At 36.9% G+C, this 27,144-nt stretch overlaps 4 protein-coding genes across 5 annotated transcripts in view; 2 read left to right on the forward strand and 2 right to left on the reverse strand.

The window, feature by feature from the left end:
- Positions 1-606, forward strand: part of LOC149661911 (sodium-independent sulfate anion transporter-like) — an 18,973-nt gene extending 18,367 nt beyond the window's left edge. The window contains exon 15 of one of the 2 annotated variants that reach the window (XM_089843461.1): positions 1-604. This exon is cut by the window's left edge and continues 303 nt beyond it. The gene's annotated coding sequence lies outside the window, so the exon portion shown is untranslated. The other variant, XM_089843462.1, reaches the window with a different exon arrangement.
- An 18,210-nt stretch (positions 607-18,816) lies between these two features.
- Positions 18,817-22,031, reverse strand: LOC149661912 (alpha-L-fucosidase-like). Its single transcript, XM_089843889.1, has 6 exons — positions 21,591-22,031; positions 20,497-20,603; positions 20,056-20,186; positions 19,781-19,914; positions 19,319-19,720; positions 18,817-19,247 (listed from the first exon to the last, which is right to left on the reverse strand). Exons 1-6 carry the CDS (start codon positions 21,965-21,967, stop codon positions 18,950-18,952), a joined length of 1,449 nt encoding a protein of 482 aa, XP_089700015.1. The 5' UTR covers positions 21,968-22,031; the 3' UTR covers positions 18,817-18,949.
- Positions 22,032-22,362: 331 nt separating this feature from the next.
- LOC149661913 (alpha-L-fucosidase-like) lies at positions 22,363-24,411 on the reverse strand. Its single transcript, XM_089843479.1, has 8 exons — positions 24,056-24,411; positions 23,881-23,987; positions 23,681-23,811; positions 23,485-23,618; positions 23,306-23,403; positions 23,107-23,239; positions 22,878-23,048; positions 22,363-22,811 (listed from the first exon to the last, which is right to left on the reverse strand). The coding sequence occupies exons 1-8, from the start codon at positions 24,409-24,411 to the stop codon at positions 22,523-22,525; spliced, it is 1,419 nt and encodes a 472-aa protein (XP_089699605.1). The 3' UTR covers positions 22,363-22,522.
- Positions 24,302-27,144, forward strand: part of LOC149661914 (uncharacterized) — a 205,479-nt gene continuing 202,636 nt past the window's right edge. Inside the window, exon 1 of the mRNA XM_089843471.1 lies at positions 24,302-24,433. The gene's annotated coding sequence lies outside the window, so the exon portion shown is untranslated. The remainder of the gene's footprint in view (positions 24,434-27,144) is intronic.

Here is a 27,144-nt window from a genome sequence, read left to right on the forward strand (position 1 = left end):
ATTAATTATTTCAATGTTTTTGTTTTTTTAAAGTGTTAATTGTTTTGTGTTCTTCCCCGTCATACAAAAAGTATTATTTGTTTAATTTGATTCTTTTTTTTAAGAATGTTAATCATCATTCACCATTTCTTTTTGTTTGGGGAAATTACAGTGTTTATTTTTAATTACAAACAAACACTGATTGGTTTTTCCTAACTAATTTTTATGAAACATACAACAGTTTTGCGAAATATGAGAGTTTTTGCGATATTTTTGGAGCCAAAGGTGTTTTCAACTGGATATAAAAGGTATTTTAATTACCGATATACGTAACGTAACATAATGTATTGTATTAAGATTTGGCGGCAAAATTGTTATGAAAATATGTTATGGACCCCAGTGAATTATAGGTATTTTGTTATCTAAATGATTGTTATTTGTTAAAATCCTATAATAATAGCGAAAACAATTGAAATTTTGACAAAAAATTGCAATTTTTTATAAGTATTTATTAGTTTTAAAGCAAAAAAAAAAAATTGTATCTGTTGATAAAATTTATGGATATAAAACGTTCTCGCTCTAAAATATGATCACGTGATCACCTCTCAGCCAATCAGAATCCTTTTTTGAGAGAAAAATTGAAAATTAGTTTCCTCAGGTTTTATTTATTTATTTATTTAGTTCAGTACAGGTAAGCCATTAGAGCTTGGTTAGTACAACCGAGAGAGATTAACGATTTAGTTATACAGAGATTAACGATTTAGTTATACAGAGATTAACGATTTAGTTATACATTAGCAAAAAAAGAAAAAAAAACAAAAAGAGATAAGTAACAAAGTAAAAAAAAAAAAAAAAAAATAAGTGACAAGTAGAAAAAAGATAAGTAACAAAGTAAAAAACGGTATGACTACAGGTCAATTTGGGGTATTATTGAAGTGAGCCGATAACTTAGCGCGAAATTTTGATTTATCTGAGATGGTAATAATAGATTCAGGGAGTGCGTTCCAATCTGAGATAACAGTGTGGGTGAAATGATGTTGGCGGATAGACGTCAGGGCGCGTGGTTTTGCAAGTTTAAGGGAGTGTCCACGGGTAGAGGGATACGGTGCAGGGTGGAAAAAAGTTTCAACGTTAAGTGCCAATTTGTTATTAAAGAAGTCATGAAGTAAACATAGGTTGTTAATTTTATGGCGGATAATGACGGGATCAATTTTAAGTTTTTCTAATCGAGAAGGGGCTGGGAGTTTATCTAATTTTTGAGTTAGTTTAGTAAATTTGTTTTGGGCTTTCTGTAGGGCAGTAATACCAAGGGAGGAAGATGGTGTCCAAATAGGGGAGGCATAGTCAAAAATAGGGAGGGCCAATGCATTATAGAGGGTTTTAATGAGGGCTGGGGAGCGGTTGTTAAAATTACGACGAATTAAGCCTGATAGGGAATAAATCCTTTTAGAGACTTTATTGGTGTGGGAGGTAAATTTAAGGGATGGGTCCATTGTAACACCCAGGTCAGATTCAGATAGGGTGGCACGGATAGGTTGACCGTAGAGACGATAAGTATACCGTGGGTTAGAGGATCCTAGGTGAAGTACAGCGCATTTATTAATATTGAAGCTGAGGCCATGTTCAGAGGCCCAAGCTTCTACGGAATCCAGGTCAGTTTGCAGGTTTAGGGAGTCAGATAGGGATTTTATACGGGATGAAAGCTTCGTATCATCTGCAAATAGCAAAACTTGCGAAAATTTAACAACACTAGGGAGGGAGTTGATAAATACATTGAAGAGTAGTGGACCTAAAACTGAACCCTGGGGGACACCTTTCTCAATGGGGGCCCAGGGAGAGTGCTGACCCTGTAGGACAACTCTTTGGCGGCGGTCAGTTAGATAATGGGATAACCATTGCAAAGCCTGGTCAGTAACTCCGGCTAGAAATAGGGCACGCACTGAGAAGTGAAGTACGGTCTGATGATTTAATTATCTTTTTGTAAATAAAACAAGTTTAGAGTACGAAATTTATGTTATTTATTGTTCCTAAACGTTAAATGCGTCGAATATCATCATTTCCGGGCTGAATCCAGCGTTTATTTAGAAGGAAATACGATTCCTAGAAACGGCACTTGTCCCTTTTGGCCAAGGCTTAGGATATTCTGGAACGAGCGGGGAAATTCGCATTCGCCTACAGTGGGCGGAGCTTGGAGGAGGGGGACGTAACCTCCCCCAGCTCCACGTTTTGAAAAGTCCCGCGCATTAGGCTTAACGAAAATCGATTGTTATAAATAGTTTAAAGCCGCTTGACCACTAAGATGTTGTGAAGAATGTTTTTTTTTTGTATTTATATTTATTTATTTATTTATTTATTGAATGAATGATTGCCCACAAAAGTCATCATAATTGGAAATTGTGCGTGATTAATAAGTATAACTCCGGGTAAAAATGTGAAGTGTTTTAAAATGCAAAAATCAAGATGATGGACAAGAATTTGGTATTGTTGGTTATCCTGAAGCGCACTATAGGATATTTAACTTTATAGGTAAGCTTAGCATTTTATTTGTATAGCATGCTCTCTTTTAGAAGTATCGAAGGTTGATTACAGATGGCGCTACGATATCTAAGTTGACCTTGTTTGAAATGAGGCAAAGCTCCCTTTACAGTAGGCTAAGGGGTAATAGACGATATGATGGGATTAGATGTAATTTCTGGGAAAATCCTCTTTCAGTGTTTATTTTTTTGGTACAAAGAAATAGAAAAAGAAAATTGTATTTCTTTTTTCGAGGTCAGAACTTTTGCAGGGAAAGGGGGGAGTCTAAGTCCATGCGGGATTATCAGTTCGCTCTAACACCCCCTTTATTTATTGGGCAATTTCGGCTTCTTTTTTCTTGTTTACGCCTGAGAATTATGGTTGCTTTTTACACGAGTCCCTTTGAAAGTTAAAAGGCTTTTGGGAAGAAATATCGCCATGATGTAACCCCGCCAAAAAAATAAAAATAAACTAGTTTCTTTCCCCCCTTTGCTAATTCCACTATCGTAAAGTGCAATCCCCTGGTAAATTTCAAGTCAATCAACCGTTGTTAATCAGGATTAGGCAACGCGGGTTGGTCTACCTTTTATTTAGGTTTAAAAGAATACTACTGCAATTCTGGTATGGTAGAGCTTTCAATTGGAGGAGGAGTTGAGTCTCGTGACATAATTTACGCTGCCATATTGGTGGGTTTAAAGCGGCAATGAAGCTGAGACCACCCAATATGGCTACCGGAACAGCGGTAAGACTTGGGAGGGTGTGACGTACTACTATGCCATCTGAAAGCTCTCTATAAAATGAATTAGCTTCCGCGTTGAAGTAAAATGGTGCTTTTGTCCCAAAATGCCTGCAGTGACTGTATATGGTTTTCAATAACAAGTTCATTATTATAATAATTCGGATATAAATTTTAATAGTCTCTCTATTCAGCGGCATCTCTTTTCTGTCTTTTCTCTAAAGCTCCTTTTATATTATATCTCCTTCTCCATTTTGCTATTCTTGAGGCGAGGCATAACCGAGTCCCTGTGGGAAATTTTCATCGAGGCTGGGGCTTTATTCCCCCGAACGATTTGTATAATGAGGCTGTTGGCTCCAGTAATATATAGTTCACCTTTTATTGAATAAATTTGTTCTCAAAATCGCGGCGATGCATGGTGTTGGCTTTTGAGAATTTATAGGGGACCAAGATATAGGAGCTCATTACAACGAAAAGTTGGGGCCTGCTGCACTCACTAGTCTCTTCTTCCTTATTGCTTACGAAAACTCTACCAGGCGGAATATTTTCTCTTTTCCAACCCTAAAAGTATATACAGGGTGTTTCTGATGTCTTATCAGAAACCGGGACACCGTTTATGTTTGTGTTTTACGGATGACATCTTAATTAAATTAGCATCCTCTCTCTCAGTTTCTTTAATTAAATTTAAGGGGTCATCCATAAAATACATACTCCAATCTTAACTTGAAAACGGTTTCCCGGCCCCCTTAATTTCTAACAAACCTTTCATAAACACCCTGTATATTCGATACCTTACAAAAGTTTCCGGATTTAGGAGCATTCGATTATTCCTCATTAGCGAAATCTTTTGTCAATTCAATTGACAATATGAGTATATTAAAAATATATCAATCCGAAGTTTAATTGCGACTTTGTGCAAGTTGATAACCCCTTTTTTAACCTTACACTTATAATTATTAATTCACCATGACCTTATTTGATTGGATGTGACACATGTCACGTCACTATTGTATGAACGGTAACACGTCCCATCTTCAGACTAATCTTAATTAATTTTCGATTTGATAATGTCGATCTAATATTTTTACTTCAAGATCCTTAAAAGTCTCGCAATTATTTTATTGAATTTATTCTCTTTTGTTGAAAGTTAAGTTCCCCGCGTATTCCAATTTTCTAGCTATTAATTACGTTTTTGATTTATAATAACTTAAAGGGATACTTTCTTTTAATTTCATTGCAATAAATCCCTATAAGGTTAATTTATTTCGATAGATAGACAAATAAGGATTCTGAAAATATATATGTTTTTATATTTTAGTTTAATTAATGATTTTTAAATTACGATTAAAAGATCCAAAATGCTCTTGTTTTGCGATCATCAGGGCACCTGGTGACACAGAGCCGAACCACCGAAAAACGTTACTAGTTCGTCTCTACCAATTTCTCCGTAGTGTTTTTCCTACTGGTAGGGGGATTCATTCTGTGAGCGCAGTATGATACAGATTGACGGGAATTGGTATGGCTGCACACCAAATTCTTCTACTTCAGAAGAACTACCCTCAGATTCGTTTATTATAAATTGTTCCGAATTTTCTGAATCCAAAGAATCAGAGTTCGAACTTTCATCCTCAGATTCAGGACCGGAATGATCAGAAATACTTTCTCGTCTGACATTCTTAAGCATATAAGCAGACGACGATTCACCAGGCAAGCTGACCTAGATTCTCGTTCCTACTACTTTTTACTCCTTAAACGACAGTTTTCATTCCAACTACTACCAACCAATCAGAGGCCGAACTTTACCTACGTAGGTAATGGGTTGAAAATGGTGGCCGATTTTAAATCTGGCGTTCAAAATTTCAATTTTTATTCACGTTTATTTTAATTAATAAATTTTTCTCGCGATTTCTACTGACCCCCATGTTTTTAGGGGTGGTTAATTTATAGAAAACCAATGTTAGTGTGACCAACTCAGATAAAGCCGATTCTATCCCTTTAAATTCGAAACGCGCGTTAGTTAGTCCCTTCCCCCTTTACCAGTTCTCGAGTGGGTTGGATTCCCGCGAAATTGGATTTCGCTCTTACCGTCTTACGTACGAATGTATATTCTGATGACTAAATAATTTAGTAACGAGGTCAGCTTGATCGTTATTTGAACACGAGACTCGCAACCTCGGCCATTCGGGACTTTAATAATGCCTCGCTGTCTTGTTTATTAGTTTATGGAAGCTGACACGAACCTCGAGATGAATTCAAATAACTCCATCCTACTTGAAATTTCAATCTGACACACTGTATATATATTTAGCAGCTTATTCCTAATGTATTTTCAATATGCCCCCTTTGAAATGCTTTCCCAGTTTTGCAAGCAGCAAGGGGAAGCCAACTTTCAGGATGAACTTTATTATGTATTTTTCCATAGCCCCTGTAGAAATGTGTTTCCCGCTATATGACCACTACAGAGAAGCATGCTTACAGGATCTTATATAATTTTTCTCTGCCCATGTAAAAATTGTTTTTTGTCGCAATGTCTTGCTCGAAGCTTCCTTTTGTTATTCCGAAGCTATTCGAGATATTATAGTCAACGTTTCTGTTAATTTAAGATATTCATTCCGCTAACGATTTTCTTTTAATTCAATCACAAAGTTAGTTAATTCAATAATCTAATGAAAAGAACCTCTAGGAAATAAAACTGAAAGAAACGGACAGGGTTCGTACAAATCTGGAAAACTCAGGGATTTTTAAATTTTTCAGAGAAATTTGTTAGGTTTGAGTATGAATCCCGAATATAAGCATATTTACTTTTAGTTTAATGAAATTATTATTTTAATGTTTACCTAAAATCATGAAAATATTTTTTAAATTTCAGATCGATTTTTTTTGACTGAATGACGTCACGATGGACATTTCTTTGGAAGGATCACGTTTGGTCATCAGCGAGGGATCAAGATTTGGGCGGTCTAGTGCACGAACGAGCTGTACGGAGGATCGCGGGAACCTAACCGTACTGTTCTAAACATCTGAAATGACGTCACTATGGTTCCCGAACGCGATATTTTTATATCTGGTTACTTAAACTTTGCGTGAACTTTGACTTTTGTAATCCTGTTACATTTGAACTACAAGTTCATCGGGACGCCAAAAATAGTGGGTGAGTACGTAGATGTGAATAAGCAAACTCTAAGGTCCCATAGTCCCTTTCCCAGCTGTCAGGTCAGAGCGAAGCGTCCGAATTTTCCAATTGTAACTAGCGAGCAGTACCAAAATGTTGCGCGCGCATTAACAAACTTTCAGGTCAAAGCGCAGCGTCCTATAGACCCTTTCCCTATAGCGCGCACATCTGGAAGTCACGTGATCCTGTCACCTTGAAACATTTTAATGTGATCAAGTTTATACGGTCGTGGAAAACCTACAAACTGTGGATCGTGAACTTACTCTAACCGATACTGAACGTCAAAAAGGCCTCAGTCGGTTTCCCAAACTGTTAAAAAAGTAGACACTTTAAGTCGCGTCTCGGGTTAGTTTTTAAATCAAGTTTAGCTTTGTGAACTTTTCGCGCGTGTGACATTGTACCATCTTTGGACATCTATTTCTTTCGTCGTTAAAATGTAAGTACTTGTGTTATTATAATGTGTTTTTGTCGCTCGCTTTGTTACGTCCCTGAGCTTTTTGCGTTATTTGGTTATTAGTGACGTCAGACATTGTTATTACTCCATATATGGGTGAAAAAAACCTGGAAACCTCAGGGAAATCGCGGTTTTACAAAAGTTGTAAGAACCCTGAACAGTACTGGATTCTTTCCATGTTTTTATTTAGAATAGAAGAAGTATGCCGGAAGTGGGTAATGCCTTCCGACATTTAGTTTAGTATTCTGTTTCCCTTTTTTTTTCGGATGCATTTATTTCCCCTCTACATCTTCTACCAGATTCTTTTTCTATTGCATCCTTCGGTGGTTTTCTCTTCTAAAGGGAAGGGATAGGCATACGTTTGAGATAAGTCCAAGCTAATGAGCGTTTTAGAAGTTTTTCAAACTACTCTTTAAAGTCGGATTAGTTTGCTGTCCCTCAATAGAACACGTGACCACGTATGTATAAGGTCCAAAAACACTGTCGCAACTTTTAAAAACGGCATGGTCCTCGCTTTTAACTATTAATTCTTTAACCTGGCAGCTAATGGTCTTGTTCACCGCTAGCGAGGTTTATAAATAATTTCACAACCGCGTCTTTACTCTGTAGTAATAGGCGAAATATCATTAAATATCCCTCCGCCTAGCTTCGACTTTGAAGCAAACTTTGTCGCGTTTTCGATACCCAAAGACCTTATTTTTGTAACGAGTTTGATAGCCCCCCCCGTCTCCTTTTATTTCCTCCGGATCCGATTCGCGTGTGGGATGCTTTTCCAATGCATTTCGAGTGTCTATAGAAATTGAGACAGTGAAGTAAAAGGCGGGGATTAAGGTTATGGGAAAGTGGGGTTTCGTTGGAAACCATGCTTCGGTATTCGTTGGTTTTATTTATTCAAATGGAATCTAATACTGTTGTCTAGGATAAAAGGAAGTCCGTATACCGCACGTTGGCAACCAAATTACGGGCACTCTCTCCTTCTCTCGTGTCTCTCTAGAATCGGATAAAAATAAGTTTGGTTACCATGGTAACTAAAGCTCTGTCATCTTACCTTAACTCAGTACTACGTAATTAAGTTATTTTAAGAGCGACAAAAGATACACATTTATGTGATTTTAGACATATTTAGTCATTCCCTAAAAAAAGATATGAAATCACTTTTTTTTAATTAAATATATACTCATATTTCGAAGTGTTTAATTCATAGTAGGCTTAAGAAAAAAGTTTCCAAACTTTAGCAATAAGGAGATTCAAATTTATAAATTTTAAATTTTCACCTCTTTCGGAATTTATAAGGTTTTATTAAAATATTCACGAATTCGTAGACGTTATTAAAGATTAACGGAAAGCGGGGACTGAATATTCCGCTTTCGCATTATGTCAATATTAATTCGGTTCTGGCTTCTAGTTAGATAGATTGGGTCTCACTCAGTTCGCTCTTTAGTTATTCACCTTCCTCTTTTTTTTGTAAATAATCCCTCTTACCCACTTTCTCTGGTTTTCTCTTCACTTTTACTAAGCAAATACCACGTTTTAACAAATGGATATTTTTTTTACCTATGGTTAAAAATATTTTCAGTTAAAAAAAATATAAAAGTACACATATATGGAAATATTGAATTATCATAGAGAAGGTAAACACACTCTAATTTACTTGGGATTATTTATTAATTCGATGAGCGACGTAATTAGAGTTCATTTCTAAGAAGGCACCGAATTCTGAGATGAAAGAGAGAACTTCCCTTCACCAAAGTTACGAGTCCTTTTGATTAGAAACTTAGTGGAAGTTATTTAAGAGAGACTGGAAATATCTTTGTTTAAGCCTTTTCCTAAATAGTTGACTACGTCGCGTAGTTTTCCTTAAACTCTTTCCATTTCAAAGGAAACTAAGTTTCCTCCGAGTTATATAGCCTTTTGGATTTACTTTGGCTCCTTATTTCGGGTTTTGGCCCGGTCCGATACTATATAGGACCCGCTTTCACAGAGACTCAAATCCCAATGGAGGTAATCAGCGATTGCTTCAAAGTACTGTACTGCTGTTACAACATAGCTATTTCTACTTCCCCCCCCCCTTTTTGGTCGTCTTTACTTTTCTCTTAAATCCTGTCTTTTGAGCTTTTATGTAAGGAGCAATCGCTACATTTTAACCTTTAATGAATTTACTCCCACGAGTAAACCCCATCCATCCATTCCCCCTTTAAAAATAAATCGATAAATGAAATTTTCTCTTGTTTATTTCTGCTAACTATATAGAAAGTCCAAGTGGCTTGCTTGCTTGCTTTGGGGTGGAAATTGAATTTGCTTTAATTCTTGTATTCACCCTTTTTTTTAACAGAAACACTTTTAATTTTATTATTATTTAATTATTTGTTTTTTTCTATAAGGTATTTAAATATATTTGCTAATTGATCCACTTGGGACTTGAGTAACTTTAATTATATGTCGATGTTGTTGACGGGATTAACTTAAGGATCGGTATTTATCACTGTTTACGTTGATTCAAGGATTAATTCCCGTTTCTTAAGCCTATTAGGCGTTACATTACGGATTACAAATAGGTTAAATAAACATCACGGCCCCATACTTCGGGGAATTCAGATGCGATGGTATTGGATATATATATATATTGTATATCAAGTATACATCAAAAGCTATATATATATATATGTTTTTTTTGCTTGTAGGCCTATGTTACGTTATAAATTCTGTTGAAAGTTTCTTGTAAAAAGAAACCCCCTCTTGTTCGACGTTTATATATGAAAAACCTAATATGGATCGCTATACGGTATTACTTTATATTGGGGGTGGTAGATATTTCATCCCCCCTTTTTCTTTCTGCCTTTGGTTCCGCGAAACGTATTTTCTTCCTTTCTTCCTTTTTTTTTATAAGGAATAACTTTTCCTTCCTTGGAAGTCGGAAGAAGAGAAGAGCACGCCCCCCCCACCCTTCCTTATCCATGAATTTATTAAATTTTACCCTTAAATTTTAAGGAATATCTCAACTAAAGAAAGACGGACGGATTTTAATACTTCTATTAGAGTAGAGGTCAATATTCTTTTCGTAATTGAATAGATTCTTGACCTCTTACATAGCGGACCATCCTTGGATATATATATATATTTTTTGCTTTTTTTTGAAAAGAATTCAAAGAACTTGTCCCAGCATCTTTTCTATTCTTATCCCCCCTCCCTTCTCCCTTATTCCTTCTTTCATGGATCCTTATTTGGAATTTTTATCTCATCCTTTTTCCTCTGAGATGTTTTGGCGGTGTGCATGGTCCTTCCAGCGGATGGATACTCGTGTTCTTCATTTTTTGAGGGTCCCCTTCCATCTCTCTCGCATTTTTCTTCTCTATTGGTTACGCGAGTGGGATTATGGGAGTCGAATACAATGTTTTCTTCGCGACATACTGTCCGTTTTCTTTTATAAACGTAAGGGATATTTCTGCGAGAGGGAATTCTTATCCGCTTCGTTTTTCATTGAAATTTCTAACTACTGAAGTATGTCGTATAGGTCGCGCATCGTATTTTTAGACCTTAATTTGTGAATTTTGAAAGCGCAGACATGTAATGTTCTCGGCTTACAAATATTATAGAAAGAAATAAACTATTTGTTGGTGCCTGAAAGGTCACTCACTCACTCACTGTTGAGTCGAAAAATTAACTTCTTTGGGCGTAATCTTCTTTAGAATTATTTGCTAAGTACATGTTGGGGTTTTTGGGATATTTTTGAGGAGCAAAGATCACATATTCTGAATTATTCCTTATTCCTAAGTCTTTGGCAAAGATTTGAAGGTTTTGTTTCTAATTTGAAAACGCCTTTTATCATTAAGGTGAACGTTTGATTGACTCGTGAGACGTTTTAATTGGAATCTTATTCCAAAGTAATTAAACCACGCTCTCTCTTAATGAAGCGAAAAATAACTCTACTTCTCATATTTACACATGCGTATAAAGCCCAAATTCTACCCTACTGTCATCCCAGATCAAAATCCTGGATTAAAAAATGGCAGTGACATACGGCATTGAATATACATGTATATTTCCGCAAATTTAATTTTCATTTCCTGGAAAGCGGAATCTCCCCTTTCGTATTCGATAATTATATGTACGTACTAAAACTTGATGCAGAGAAACCTTTTGGGGGTTCGGAAAAAAGGAAGAAATGAAATGAATTGGGTAGGCCTAGGTTTCAAATTTCTGGTATCGTACCGGAATTCAATTAAGGAGAAGGAATATTTTTGGGCTCTCTTTCCACTATATAAAATCCGAAATTAACTGTGAATACCAAGGAATGAGAACCAGCTAGCTTTCTTCTCGAATCAACATTTTTTTTTTTACTTAGTGATTTGCAAATGCGCGGGGAGAAGCGGCATACGCGCGTGCCGATACCAGAATTGGTAGAAGAATATAAGGAAACCTTCTGTCCCCTTTAAAAACTTTCGGTTCGTTTAATAATGAATTCCTTTTCGTTCGCTTGACGTTTTTCCTTTAAGGATTGAAAACCGAAACCCTCGGAATGATTTTCTTCGTTTCATACTCTTTTTCCTTCCTTACATCGCTCGGTTCGACTCGACTCGAAATTCAAAACGAATAGGGGGATTCGGTATGGTAGTCAGGAGACAGTAGGGCCCAAAACCTTCTACTAATATTTGGTTTCCCATCTCCTTCCTTTTAAGGGTATATAGGTGGGCGGGGGGGGGGGACATTCATGGGACAAGGATGATTCTTTTCTTGGTAAGAATTTTGCAACGAATTTTTCGCGCTCAATAGGAGTCTTAGTATCTCGGGGATACGCAACACCCGTTCTATACTTACCTTTTCTGACTTTTCTATAGACAATTTCATTAATTCCATAAGAGAAGCAAACACCGCAGGGACGAGGGAGGTAAATACCTTCTTGGGTTATTTACCACGCGCCAAGAAGAACCGATAGTGGCTGTGAGAGTTGGCTGTAGCCTCCATCCCACGTGTAATGAAGACGAGCTCCGTCTGGCGCTGATATAGCGTACCGGCCCCCGCATCTTTGTTTCACTGCATGTAATTTATGAAATAGTCTTATCTTTCGTACACTATATCGTCAGTTTTCCTTTGGGTTTTCCCCGGTTCTCCAAAGTTTAAATATAAAAATTCCAGGCGATCCCAAAATTCTTTGTCCGTTTTTACGGTTTTGAATTTCGAAGGCGAAATTGTAGTAACGGTATGTTATAAATACGTAATTGAATGTGGTTTATTTTTCCCTCTACAAGTGACGAAAATTCGTTTAAAAATTTCCGCGTTTGAAAAATAAACAACAAAAAATTTAAAATTATATTATCTTATAAATTATTTGGAATATATTAGATCCATAATGTAAAAACAGGACATTTTTCCTTTGTTGTATCTATAAATATTTTCATGGAAAAATGTAGGACGCGATTGAAGCTGTAAAAGACGACGCGGTTACTATAGAAAAGTAAGCGTCTTCTCCCATTGTTGATGAAGATGTGTTTAGTGCCACTGTGTCTGACATTGACATCTCTTCCATATACTAGAAATGAAAGAAGGATTGTTGGACGAAAAAGTGGAGGGTTTTTTATGTTTATCCCGAGGGTCCTTGGCTTCCGGTTTTTTTTTTTGGGTGAACTCCATCCTGTTCGTACCATTCATTTTGAGACTCTATCCTCGATTTACAAGGCCCTTACTTAGTCGGGGAATTGTCCGAGTGTGTTATTTGGCAAAGAGCTATTCCGTGTAAACGAGGCTCGCTAGAGATTCGAATGGGAAGTTACGAACTATAGAACTTGATAGAAGACTCTCTCTGAGGCGATAACATCAATGACTATTACGCGAGAACAAGGTCTAAATGCGGGCCCCTTTTCTAGTATGGTTTCTATGGTAACAATGCCTCCATGGTATTCATCAGCCTGTGACTGTATTAAGGACAAGGTCCAAATAACGCTAGATGCAAAGCTCGCGTTGGTTATACGCGCAATTTATTACTTAATCCTTGACAGTTTTGGGGACAAGGACAAGGGAACGATTGTGATATATTCAAAGTTGCGCAAATACACATATATATTTTTACTTTAGCCTACACTTTTTTTAAATTGGAAGGTCTACTTGAGTTTAATTATATTTTGTTTGTTTACGATTTTTTATAGAGACCTAATTAGAATTGTTATGTCCATTTAAAGTCTTATAAACCAACCAACTTAGAAAAGGAAGATTTATAGACGTTCATTTCCTCTTAATCCTTTATTATATTTTCTATCCTTTCCATTTCCGGTCAAAATAATCCTCCTGACAGATGCTTATTCTCTAATGCTTCTCTAGGCTACGATACCGTAGTCAGTTTTTGTCGTAGGTCGGCTAGACTTAATTTTGTTTCTACCATTTAGCGCTGTAAAAGCCGTTTATGAATTGACTCGAATTTAACATCGAAATACCCTATTGGAGATCTACAAGTATATATATCTAGGAAGGAAGTGGGCAGTATATCCTCCTTTTGAGCGGGAACTGGACAAATCCGACCAAGGGCAGCGAAATTCTTATCGAATGGGTTTTAACGTGTTTAAAAAATACTTCGTCATCATCATCGATACGTTGTCGAATTTTCTTTTTAAAGAGACACACACGAGAGATATAGAAAGAGAGAGAGGAAAAAGAATGTGACATGAGAGAGAGAGAGAGGGACTTTCTTTTTATTCTGTATATCTCGCTTATGCGAGGGGATCATTCTTTGGGACTTTTCTTGGGTCCTCGAATCTGTACATTTTATTTCCGCTTTGATGGACTCTCTAAAGGATAAAAGAAAGAGACTCTCTCTCCTCTTCAGTTTCCGCGCTACATCCGCAATTCCCTTCTCTTTTTGAGCGAGATCACTCTTTGTGTTGTACAATACGTCATGAAACTGATTCTTTTATTTCCCCCTTTTTTCTTTACTCTCTCCAATCTGGTCACGTTTACTTGTCTCTCTCTTAGTTTTTTTTAAACTGCCCTGTCGTATTTATTTAGTTTCACGTTTACGACTTAGCTAACCTATACAGTATTCTGATCATTCTACATGATTTTATAAACGTATTATTTGTATGAAATGTAATATTTTCGCTTAAGGTTTCTTCTTTAAGAAATAAAAGGGGGAATGTTCTTTAAACGATTTTGAAAGCAGCATGGGGAAGCTCGCTTACAGGATGAACTATCTCATGTGTTTTTCCATAGCCCCTGTAGAAATGTGTTTCCCGCTATACGACCACCACAGAGAAGCGACCTTACAGGATGAACTATTTCATGTATTTTTCCATAGCCCCTGTAGAAATGTGTTTCCCGCTATACAACCACTACAGAGAAGCGCGTTTACAGGATGAACTACCTTGTACAGGCTATATCAAGGTTTTAATTACAGGCCTTAAAGGTGCAGAGAATTTGAATCTGCCTGGTCGTATTTTTTAGATTTTTTCCTACGGAGTTTTTATATCTTGACCCCACCGGGATTTATTAGATATATAGATTTCCCGGCGTCTTTCACGAAGTATATTAAATTGAAATGGAGGGTACATAAGTATACGGGGATGCTCAAGCGTTATCCATCAAAAGTGGACGCGGATTTGTTCCGGAATCTAAGGAATGCATGGCAGGGGTTTTCTAAAAGATTTCTCTTCGTTTGTATCATTTATCAAAGAGCGCTTTGATTAGCTTTGACACCGGTCGACGACTGCGCTCCATTACTCCTATATATCTAAGCCTACTTTTCCCCCTCTCTATGGAACCCCTACAAAAATTGGGAGGTTTTTTTTCTTGGCTAGCACGCGCTCTCTAGAAGATGGAGATGAATCCGCAGCGCGCGCGAGAACGAGGAAAAGATGATGACGTCCCAGTTTTTTTTTACGCGCGTGCAAGGAACACGTGCGCGGGAGAAATGACGGGGATTCCCCCCTTGATGGGGTCATTCGGTTGGGTCAACCGTCCCCTTTCAAATAATTGCCCGCCAAAAACCCTTATCGAAATGGTTGGTCCCCTAAAATGATGGTGTGCTCGTGTATGTGCTGTGTGCTTCTGTCACGTTTTCTACTATACTACATCTACCCCAAACCCAAAGTGATGATCATTGATAGATAATAAAAAAATGTTTATTGAACCCATAGGGGTTGGGTTGTAGGGATTATGGTTGAAAGTTCGTCCCAATTTCTTATTGCAGCGTAGCCAAAACAATACGCGAAATTTTACGTATCTTTTGTAGTATATTAGTATTTTTTTAACCTGAGATATTTATGAGTTGTGGTTTTCAGCTAGTTACGTATTTCTCGTGGGGGTACATAATAAATTATGAACAGAAATGAACACTACGGTCCTTGTTTTACGAAGTCGTAATTCTGTCATATTCAGGAGACTGCCAATATTAGTAAGACATAATGAAGCTTTTTTGGGGGAAAAAGCTCTCTTAATTACTCAGACAATTTATTATTTGTTTCTGCGGTTGATTGACTTTTTATCACTTAACCCAGGATCTTATGTTTTTAGCTGGTCGGTATAAAAATTGCTTAAAAGATAAGAGAATTTCTTTAGGTAACGTTTTATGGGATCAAAATTTCGTTCGTTGTTTTAACAGCTAGGGTCTTGGATCCATTTTACGATTGCCATTGCAAAAAATAGGCTGTTAGGGATTATCGCGTTTCCCTTTTTTTTTTTTAGAACCCAGACCTTTTAGACATTATCCCATATCAACAGGGGATGGACTCGGAAGCGATTATATTTCAATAAAACAGCACTTAGAAAAATGAAATTGTTTTATAAAAGGTGTCGTATCCTTCATCCTTTTCCCACCGTTTTTTTCTTATATTATTTTTTTTGTCTGATACTAAAAGCCCGGATTTATATATAAAGTATTTTTCGTATTGAAGTCGGGCCTATTCCATTTATTTCATACTCTTTCTCTTGTATAGACCAAAACACTCCGGCACTTCGGCTCATAAAACAAGGGATTTGAGGGGTTGGGGTCCTGGAAATATTATAGTGCGCGCGAAACATATATATATATATACTCGATACTTCTTATATATTGATATAAAGCGAACGATTTGACTTTCAAATCTTTCTATTGCATCCTTTTTATGTGTGATGGTATGTTTGTAAACGTTTTGAATATTACGAGGTGGTTTTTTTTGGGTTGGCGTCAGATCATATTCAATCCAATTATGAATAAATTATCGTATACATCTTTTAATTTATTGTGATATTGATTTATTTAATTAGAAACGTGGAGGGAGATTTAATATTAATTTTTGTGAAAGGTAATTGAATTTAAATTTTTCAGTGGTTTTTAATCTTAATTTTTTAAATTATATATCTTGGTTAACTCGTGGGCCTTTTGTTGGTGCTAAAATTGTAGCTCTCCCTTTTGTTTTCCCAGTTTTCCGCGACTCATTTCATTTTAGGCGTAGATAAACCTTTGAAGGAAGGCTTTGCTGCATGCTTCTCCAAGACTAAAGGATATTTTGTTTGACGAGAAATACTCACTCACTCACTCTCTAGGCTGTGATACAGCGTGTCACTGCCAAACCAAACATTTTTTCTCTCTTCGCCTGTCTCGAATTCCTTTTCACATCCCTTTCTGTTCCCTCACCCCTGTCTTTATATTCTTTGTTTCGTTGTCGCAGAGCGCCAGTGACGCCATATAGAGTAGGCCGACTATCTATATAAGACATGCATGCACATCTTAGAAATTAAAGAGAGGGGATTCTTTTCCATCTTCCATCTTCCTTTATCCCCCCCTCTCTCTCTGCCTGCTCTTGAGCCTCCGCTCGCCCCCGACGACAAACGTCTCAAGAGGCAGGGAAACTGAAAAGATAACTCTCTAGCCATATATACCCCGTTTTTAAAACACACATCCCCACCACGTTTTCTCTTATGTTTTATATACGGATTTGTATCTTTAAATTGCTATTTTCTCGGATATTATGAATTTTTATTATCGGATTATTGCGATTCGCCCCCTTTTTTCTCAGGGTTGTTATTAAGACCGTAAAAATATTTAAGGATTATTAGTAAAAGTAAATTAACTCTCGAAATAATTAAAAGATCATAATTTTCTTTTGAAATTAAACGATCGGGTTAATTAACTTTCATCGTTGCTTCGAGTTAAGATTGTGAAGAGTGTTTTATGGATGACCCCTTAAATTTAATTAAGAAACTGATTTAGACAATGATTTCTAATTTATTTAATTAAGGGGTCATCCCTAAAACATTCGAATCGTAACTCGAAAACAGTGACCCTTGTGGCAAAAATGGAGATGGAGTTTTCGACTCAAAATTGATTTCCCAAAGAACATAATCTCCCTTAATTTATGGTAGACTTATCAGAAACACCCTGTATCATACCGTTACGTCAACGCGTACATGAACTTAGGCTAATTTTGTAGGCGTAAATGGCAAAATGGGATTGCCGCGGTATAGGATTAGCTCGCTGTAAATGATATTTTCCGTACGTCGGTTGTCGAAAGTTTGACAAGGCAAACTTCCTTCCCCTTGAGACTGTATAAGAGAAACGAACTTATAGGGGTATAGATAGGGAGAAAGGGTTCGTGATAAACGACTGAAGATAATTCCATTACGGAAACAAACGTCCTATCTGTCACCGCCGTTTTACAATAGAAAGGCGAAGCGTCTCCCGCCCGTCACTCTGTCTCTCTCTCGCTCTCTAGTTGAAGTCTGCTTTCTCCTCCATACACGTTCATCCTTTCTCTATATACCAATATATTTATATATATATATAGAAACATTTTGGAAGGGATCTTCGATTTAATAATTTAGAATCTGGAAACCCCTTCCAGCAGGCTTCCAACCCGCACTCGTGAAGTTGTATACTTGGTCCAGGCATTAAATGTGAATTCAGAAATGAGAAACATAGATCTGTATTTTCCAAGGTGAATCCAGATGAGGCAGTAGACGGTCTTCGTCCACTCTTTAATTTTCAGCGTACGTACAAAACACTATGGCTATAGGAAACATTCCCAACCTATAACCCTTTTCCCGAGGTTATTTGATGGGAGTTGCATCAACGCGAGCTCGGGATTTCCCCGTGACCGTTTCAATGTTTAAATGGAAACTGGGGGTAAGAGGGGGATTTAGGGAGAAGGTTTGCTATAGAACCACCCTGCACCTATCAGGGCGACTTGCTTGTTCAATATCGAGTATTCCGTGGTTCTATTAATGCCGATGCGAACCAAAAGAGAGTAATGGGCAAACGGAGCTGACACAGACCAGCAGGGAGAGAAGACTAGATAGGTAACAGAAGCTCATAATTAATAATATTGGGAATGTGATACTTTGTATGGAGGGTTCATACAAACTTGTAGAACTTGGAAATATCGGGGAAAATCGGGGTTTCAAACGTTTTATGAACCCTGGAGAATGCTTGCGAACTATCTTCTAAGCGTCTTTGAGTCAGTGTAGACTTCAAGTCATTAGCTTTTGATATAAGAAAGAGGGAAGGCCGAACGTTGTGTGTGTATAAGGGGAGCCTCCGTTCTGAAAGAGAACTGATTGAAATTGATTGAGCCTTCCTCTTTGTTTATTCCGCACCACCGGTACATGTACCTACCTTCCTTGGCTATTTACGTTTAGATATAGGGTAGAGGAACAGTCAGAAGACGTAGGATAGTGTAAGGGTACGGGTTTGTTATAGGTCTACCACATGTACAGTATACACGTAGTACTCTGTCCTGATAAATTGTTCCTCACCCTTGCTATTACAACATTACACGAGACAACGTATATACGAAGTTCAGTCATGATGGTCATGGATTAGGGATTACCTCCTTACAACCTTTTTTTTTGGACTAAGTTAAATTTAGAGAGTCAACTTGGTCCCAGAAGAGAGAAAGAGATATATCTGTATTTTTATTTTGAAACATTAATATCGTCTTGTGCCATTTTCAAAACTTTCTATTATTTTGTCAATTTACAAGTATTATTAACTTAGTATATTTTTGAGGTGGGAAAAATTGACTTTCCAACGTAATACCGAAGAAGTTGTATTATAGACTTATTTATTTTTAAATTATACATTATTTGATCAGTTAACTCTTAATTTTTATAATTAATAATAGTTTTAATTAATTTAATTTATAATTACTTCGCTGCTATAATTGATTACGATTTTTTTCTGACGTGGTTTGGCGCTGTCGAATTTTAAAACCCAAGCCCAAGGATTGGGTAATAAATTTGGGGTAATTCCCTCTAATGATATAACCAATTTATCTCCTTTAATTTTCCATGGTAAACCCTTTTGAGTTTCCGATACCCCCAGCATGGTTATTCGGCTGTTTTTCTTGGGTTTTATCGCTCCTAAAGTTAATTGGCTACCGACGGGCCATTCTAGAATAGACGCGTAAATTATACCTTCTTTGAAAGTGTACCTGGAAAGGAGAAAACATTTGAAATTAATATTCATCCTGTAGTTTTAATTTATTCATCATATAAGTTATACCAGACTCCTTCGGTTACGGTATCATTTTGATACTTCCACGGTATCGTCTCGTAGATCGCTTCCCCGTTGACGCTCAACCATGAGCCCATTTGAATTAGACGTTCCTCGAAGATAGGGTTGATGAGGCCATCGTGGGTGGGACCGACGTTGAACGCCACGTTACCTCCGCAACTAACTATGATGATAATCTTAGCAATCAGATCTTGAATTGGCATGTAATCTTTCAATGCCGCGTTTCGACGATATCCCCATGATTTTAAGTCAATCGTAATAGCGCTCTCCCATTTACGGGGTTGCAAAGTCGTGGCGAAACCATTGTCGCCTTTACTTTGGTAGCAACCGTTTGGCCACGTGGCGTTCTCAGCCCAACGACTGTTTACTATGACTTCATCTTTGACCGGACTGTGAAAATTAAATTTAAGTTTTAAGTTGTAACGGGTTGATAAACGTTTTGTAATGTACCTATCGTTATATAGCCACGCTAAAAATTCGGGGCTGTTCCAATAGGTATCAGGTGCATCCCATTCTCCATCGGCCCAAATTAAATCAGGCTTGTATTTGTTTACCAATAATTGGAGTTCCGGTTGTAACTTGTTCTATTGTATTAAGAAAAGAAAACATATTTTAATTTTCAAGATTTTTCAAGAAAGTTTAGTCTACTCTGTAGTGCAGGACTCGATTTAAATAATATTAAGAGAACTTTAGACTTGATATTATCCTTAGTTTGTATTGTATACCTTGACGAAATCCCTTGTCTGGAATTTGTTCTTCTTGTCCTGATTGTAGATGGGATTGTACCATTCGTACAAGGAACAGTACGTGCCGAAACGCAATTCAGTTCGGCTTCGTACAGACTGAACTAGATCACCTGAAGAGAAATTTATATATATACAGGGTGTGGCAAAAAGGATGGGTGGTAGGACCGAACTTCATTGGGTGATTTTGAGTTGAAAATGTAACTTCTATGACATAGTTTAGGGTGGCATAGAAGTTATATTTTTGACTCAAAATCATCACCCTAGGGGCCTTTGTGGAATAGCGGGGAAAATAATTTAAGACGATGTCGCAAGGCGAGCGAGAACGGAATTTTCAATTAGAAAGATACAATTTCATTTTGATGAAGATGCTGGGGAGGAGTTCATCTAGGAGGAAACTCAAAATCTCGAGTTTATACGTACCTAGAAGATCTCGTTTCGCTCCCACATCCACGGAATTCCAGTTCCACGTGTATGGAGATGGCCATAGTGTATAGCCTTCGTGGTGTTTCGTTGTCAGTATGACGTATCTTTAAAATTGTATTAAAAATATCTTGAGAAAATTTAACTTACAGGTGCTTTAAAATTAAAAGCCCACCGTATAGGGATTGCGCTACAGTATGGTCTATTTATTTATTGATTTTTCTTTAGCATTTGATCAGACTTTAATTAAGCCACAATTGGAACTATCGTTCTAAAGTAGCTTATTACGAATTTCTAAAATACATATCCTCTTAAGAGAAAATTCTCCCGTGACCTCTTGGGGCTATATTTTGTTTAATTAACTTTTATAGCAAGGGTATTTGCGACTTTAGATTTAGTTTAAGAAGCTTTCGTAAACACAGCCCCGAGATATGAAAGCAATTTCATTCCAGGAAGAATTTCGCCTCCCGCGGGTTTAAATTAAGGAAAGACTGTCCATTCCTTCGCAATTATCCCCTAGCGTTCTCCGAGATGAGTGCTAGCTCCTACGAATGTTGACTCTCTCCGAGAGAGAGAGAGAGAGAAATATTTATACGTTGGGTTTTGAAAAGTAATAATAAAATTTTAATTGCGAAATTCGAGATTATGCGTGGACGACGAGCTGGTTCTACGAATATTCTTTCTTTATAATTTGAAATGAAATTTTAATCGGTTCCATTTTGTGTTGCGCATCGATTCTCTCATTCTAAGAAATAAAACTCATTAATTTATAACTTATTTTTTAGTAAATTGTATTGCCTAGTCTGGAATAGGTTGAAAGTCATAGGGTATAGATAAATCTTCTAATCCGAAGAAAAACATGTTTTGACTCGTTAATGTCATCGCAGTAAATTCGAAATGGAAAGAATTAGAAAATACTAATACCTTGCCTAGCTGCCCTTTTAAAGGTCTAATTCAGATTAACTGAGCAGGTTAACTACTTAAAATATTCTATACAAGAGCGTTTATGATGCGAAAAGGATGCGATATGTAAATGATGCTAGTTTGAAGGACCCCCGTTTTATATCAAAAGCAAACGGTAAAATATTAATTACCTGGCTCCGGATGCTTGAAAAAGATCAGCCCATTTATCAGGGTTATAAAATTCGGCGGTAAATTTGGGTGCCAAATCTTGATAGGTTGTATACGGCGGGTAATTTTGTTTCATAAAGTTTTGGAGGTCTTTGTTCCCGCCTTGCCAGTAGGCCCAAAACCATTCGGCGGCTCCGTTAGGTTCGAAAGACGGTACAGAGTAAACTCCCCAATGTAAGAAAATTCCGATTTTGCTTTTGTCGAACCACGTCGGCAAGGGTCTTTTCCCCAAGGATGCCCAGTTAGGTTGGTAACGAGCGGACGTTAATTGAGAGTCGATTAATAGGGCCAATAATAACGGACAGACTAGGGACCATCCGCTTAGCGCCAGAATTGCCATTCTTCAAGGAAACCTCGTTTTTCAATCGAGGTACCTGTGCCTAGGGAATATAAAGAATTAAACACGCTATATACGTACACTGACTGTCCTTTTTGATCTAATTTATTTTTCCATTGTTTCGATCAAGTTCTATTATCATTCGACACTCGAAAACATCTTTATCAATTTATTATTAAAAATCTGCATGTTGATAAGATTTCGCGTCTAGTGCACCAGTGTTGTTCACCTTTCCGTTTTCCTTTGCCGCTTATGGTATAATGACGAGCGAAAAAATTCAATTCAGTAAGCCTACACGGAGAATTTTTCATATACAGAACGACCTTTTTTACTGTACATGTTTTACAAGCTGCGCACACAGATGGGATGGTCATGAAAACATATGAAATAATTGCGAATTTAATCAGAGTAAAAATCTTTATTTTTATTACAGGCATATATGGGCTTTAAAAATTAAGTCTGCATTTTGTTCTATGATTTTTTTTTACAATTAAAATCAGGCGTATTAAGTTTAACATACAATTAACTATAATATAGGTTTTGTTCTTTACTTCACGGTCAATTTATAACTACCCGAACGTTGTCAACTATAGTTGACGAGGGAGGTTGTATTTTTAATACCCAAGCCCATTCGCTTGGGAATACTCCAGGGAACAGCAATGGTAGAGATATGACAGCGCGACCCTGAGAATCGATGGTCCAGTGAAGGTTGCCTTCAACTCCTAGCATTGTAATTATAGAACCATCTTCAGGGTTTAACGATTCCAGGGTTATGACGCTGTTATAGGGCCAATTAAGTATGATCGCGTAAACGTTTAGGACATCTCCATCTTGTCTCGAAGTGTACCTTAAATTTTATTTTTTTTTATTTTTAGTATTTTTATTTTAGTTTAAATAATATAAATTTTTATACCAAATATGAGGGGTCAATGTATCATTTTGGTACTTCCACGGTACACTCTCGTAGATTGCTTCCCCATTAACACTAAGCCACGCCCCCATTTGACGTAGGCGTTCTTCAAAAATGGGTTCAATTCGACCGTCGGCCGTTGGTCCGATGTTGATTAACATATTCCCGCCACAACTATAAGTGTGAGAATTTTAATTATCGGTTTTTATCGTTTTATCAAGTGGGCGTGTACCTAACGGTTGATGTTAATTGGCTTAGAAGCTCCGTGAAGGTCATGTAACTGTCAAGTTGAGCGTTGCGACGGAAACCCCATGAACCTTTGTCCAGCGTTAAGGCATTTTCCCATTTATGCGTTTGCAAAACACCTTTAGGGTTATATGAAATTTAATTCACCGGTATTCTAAAACAAAGACTTTGTACCTGTTAATTACCTGGGTTGAATTTATCGGTACAGGTGTAATATCCACCATGATGACAGGCGGTACCTGATCCCCATCTGTCGTTTACAACAACTACGTCTTTGACAGGGCTATAAAACAATTATCCCCAATTTGTATTTTGTTTTTCAAATTTATTACATAACTAATTTCAATTTTTTTGGCCTCTGTACCTGTCGTTGTAAAGCCAAGCTAAAAATCCAGTACTGTTCCAATAAGTATCCATGGGTTCCCAGTCACCGTCAGACCAGACGACCTCTGGTTTGTAGGTCTCAACAAGGTCAATAAGTTCGGGGATGGCTTTAGCCTTTAAATATTAGGAAAATAGTTAAAATTATTTAGAGATAGAAATTTAAATTATATACGTACAGTGACGTAATCTCTTGTTTCCCAATTATTGGCTTTATCTCGGAGATAAAGTGGATTGAACCATTCAAATAACGAGTGATAAACGCCAAAATGAATGTCAGTACGACTACGAATTGATTTAGCCAAGTCACCTGATTTAAATAATTAGATTAAAGTTAATATTTATTTATATTTATAATTTAATTAATAATAATTAATACCCAACAAATTTCTTTTAGGTCCAACATCAACCGAGTTCCAATTCCAAGAAACATTTGACGGCCATAATGTGTAACCTTCATGATGTTTGCTGGTCAACACGACATATCTGCAACGGAATCAAAAATATTAATCACCTCTTCTTCAACAATTTAAATGAACAATTTCAAAACTTACTTGGCACCCGACGCGGCGAAAATATCAGCCCATTGATCGGGATTATAAAATTCGGCGGTGAATTGCGGCGCAAAATCTTGATAAGTGAAACCAGGACGGTAGTTTTTCGACATGAAATTTACCACACTCTGGTCTTTGCTTATTTGCCATCCGCTCCAGAACCATTCGGAATAGAAACTCGGAACCGAGAAGACACCCCAGTGGATGAAGATACCGATTTTACTTTGGTCGTACCATGCCGGTAATGGACGACTGTCAACGGAGTCCCAGTTGGGCTGGTACCGACATTGTACCGTGGCCACGGATATACCCAAAAACAGCAGTGTAAATTTGAAGAGCGACGGCAACGGCGACATCTTCGAAACTGACGATACGATGGTAAGTGCTCGATTTGGTTTTATATTTTTTATTTTTCTTGCTCTTTGTTCCCACTTATAAATACTTATCTGATTATTAATATTTATCGTTTGAAATAATAATTTTTCGTGTTTTAATGCCAAATTATCAACCTGGTTAAAAATCTCGAGGGTGTATAACCAGACGCGATTAGATATGATAAATTGGAGGGACAATGCTAATTGTTTTCTTAGTTTCTTTTTAATTTAGATTATTTTATTTTTTTCTGGTTGAATTGTTTTTTAACGTGGTAAAACAATACTTTTGGTAATGCAAGTTTATTAAAGGTCAAGTCTTAATTACCTCTTAATTAATTATGACGCAGAAGGGTAAAGAAAATAATTCCCGGAATAAAATTTTGGGTTGTGAACAGGGATTTTAAATTATTTTAAAATTATTTAATTAAATATCTTGGTTAAATCTTAACCGATTTTAACGAAACTTATCTTACTTTAAAGATAATTTTAAACTCCCTAGCGTATTAAATTAAATTTATATAGTGAATTTTAAACGCGACACTCTACCTTTGCTTTAATTAATTAATTAATGATAGAAAGAGTATGGCCTACCAATATAATTTTAGGGAATTCCTCTACGTTTTGGGGCCCATATATATTTCTATCTGCGAGTAAAAACAACAAAGACGTTTTCGATGTTCCGAGGCCGATGTCCTCTCTCTTTCTCTATCTTTACTTATTACTTACTACCTTTTATCGAAAGGGGGTGGAAATTTATACCTAGGATACGTGGGCTTGGCAACTGAGGGAAGCCTAGGACGAGAATTAAGTATCGGGGATGGTTCGTGTCTCATTCCCCAGGTGGTTACGAGGGCTTTTCACCGTTCATCGACTCGCGGAGCCCATAGCTATTTGGACCCTGTCAGCTCGACCATGGGCAAACCTCTCCAGGGTCCTATGATCATTTTTCTTCAAACGGGGTATTCTTACATTCTTCTTTTTTAACCTATATTGTTCTTGTGAACGGGACTTCCAGTTTTATTATAATTCCTATAATATCCTATAATTTTTAGATTTTTTTGTCCTATAATTCCTATAATTTTTTGATTTTTATCACATAATTCCTATAATTTTTAGATTAAATACAAAATCAACACATCACTAGATTATTAAATTTTTGAATAAAGAGGCACTGCTTACCCAAAAATTTCAAACTGGGCTTCCGGTTTCAACGCCGGTTTAATTTAGTTTAGTTCAGTTCAGAAGCAGACATCCCATAACTCTTCGCAGAATGCTTTCTGAATGTCGCGTTTTGCGGATTTGCAAAATGAGCTAGAATATGTTTTTCAATGAAACACTTTATATAGCACTACATACAGTACATGCATGGTACGAGTATTTTAACACGCAAGCGCAGTCCTATTCTAAGCCCACAAGTTCAAGTAGATATTTTAACGACAAAAAATTTGTTTTCACTTTTCGAGCAGAAACACCTTTCGTCGTGTTTCCAAGGACTTAGCGATAATATTAAATACTAGCTTTTAACCCGCGGCGTCGCTCGCGTGTAATAAGAACTTCCATCAAAATGATATAAAGACTGGGGAGATTTTAGTGATGACTAATTTTTTTGTAGCACCCTAGGAACGAAGGCACTCGGCGTTGCCCGTCAGCCCGTCGGGACAGTTTTCATTACTTTTCATGCGGACATTATTCCATATAGAAGGGTTTTTAAGTTTTTGGCCGCCATTTAAAAAGATGGCAACAAATCGAACCCGAAAGACCATTCTGCCCGTCTATAGGTTAAAGGAAACCATTGTACTAAATATTTGTGAAATCGGTTGAAATGCGCGTACTTTATTGCGTAGAGAATATTTTCTTACATTTCAGCTCGCCATTTTAAAAGATGGCGACAAATCGAACCCGAAAGACCATTAAGCACGTCTTAAGGTTAAAGGAAACCAGTGTATTAAATATTTGTGAAATCGCTTGAAACGCGCGTACTTTATTGCATAGAGAATATTTTTTACATTTCTGGGCACCATTTTTTAAGATGGTGGCGGATTGGAAAAATCTTTCTTAGTACGCGCCTACTACTTAAGAGTAACGTTCCTGCAAATTTTCAGCCTTCTAGGGCAAGCGGTTTGGGCTGGGCGTTGATTATCAGTCAGTCTGTCAGTCAGTCAGTCAGTCAGTCAGTCAGGACTTTGATTTATATAGATATAGATTTTTGTTTAGCTCTTCTCGTACACAATCGTATCAAACTTGTCGACAGTAAAAAAAGGCTAATTTCAATTACAATTATTGATATTTTCCTTTATTTTACAAACTTATGACGTAGACTTACGTCGAGACATTACGATCAGACAACTTATAGGCTAATAGTTGCCCCTCCCCCTTATCGGGGTGCTTTGTAAGATCCATGATTGGAAGAATTTAATTAGGCTTAGAAAATGAAATAATGAAGAAGACAATGAAATTTCCGTTTGAAATATCTTTAATTTAATAATATCTCTTGGCGCTGTTGCTTTGGTGTATATAGATAGAATCATAGAACACGATAGACTTGGTTGTTTCCCCTTTTCCCTCCCCTCCCCCCTCGTAATTGGCTTCTCCCGATTGAATTAATTTATTCATGAATATATTGAATCTTCCTACGAATAATGAATTTGATTAGTATCGTATAGTATGACTTACAATTGGCACTCGAAGCTACATAGTCTACAGTTCAATACTCTT

The sequence above is a fragment of the Phalangium opilio genome, unplaced genomic scaffold, assembly GCF_054372755.1.
Source record: "Phalangium opilio isolate 3A_F unplaced genomic scaffold, DU_Popi_V2 ptg000070l_1, whole genome shotgun sequence".
Classification (NCBI taxonomy): Eukaryota; Metazoa; Arthropoda; class Arachnida; order Opiliones; family Phalangiidae; genus Phalangium; species Phalangium opilio.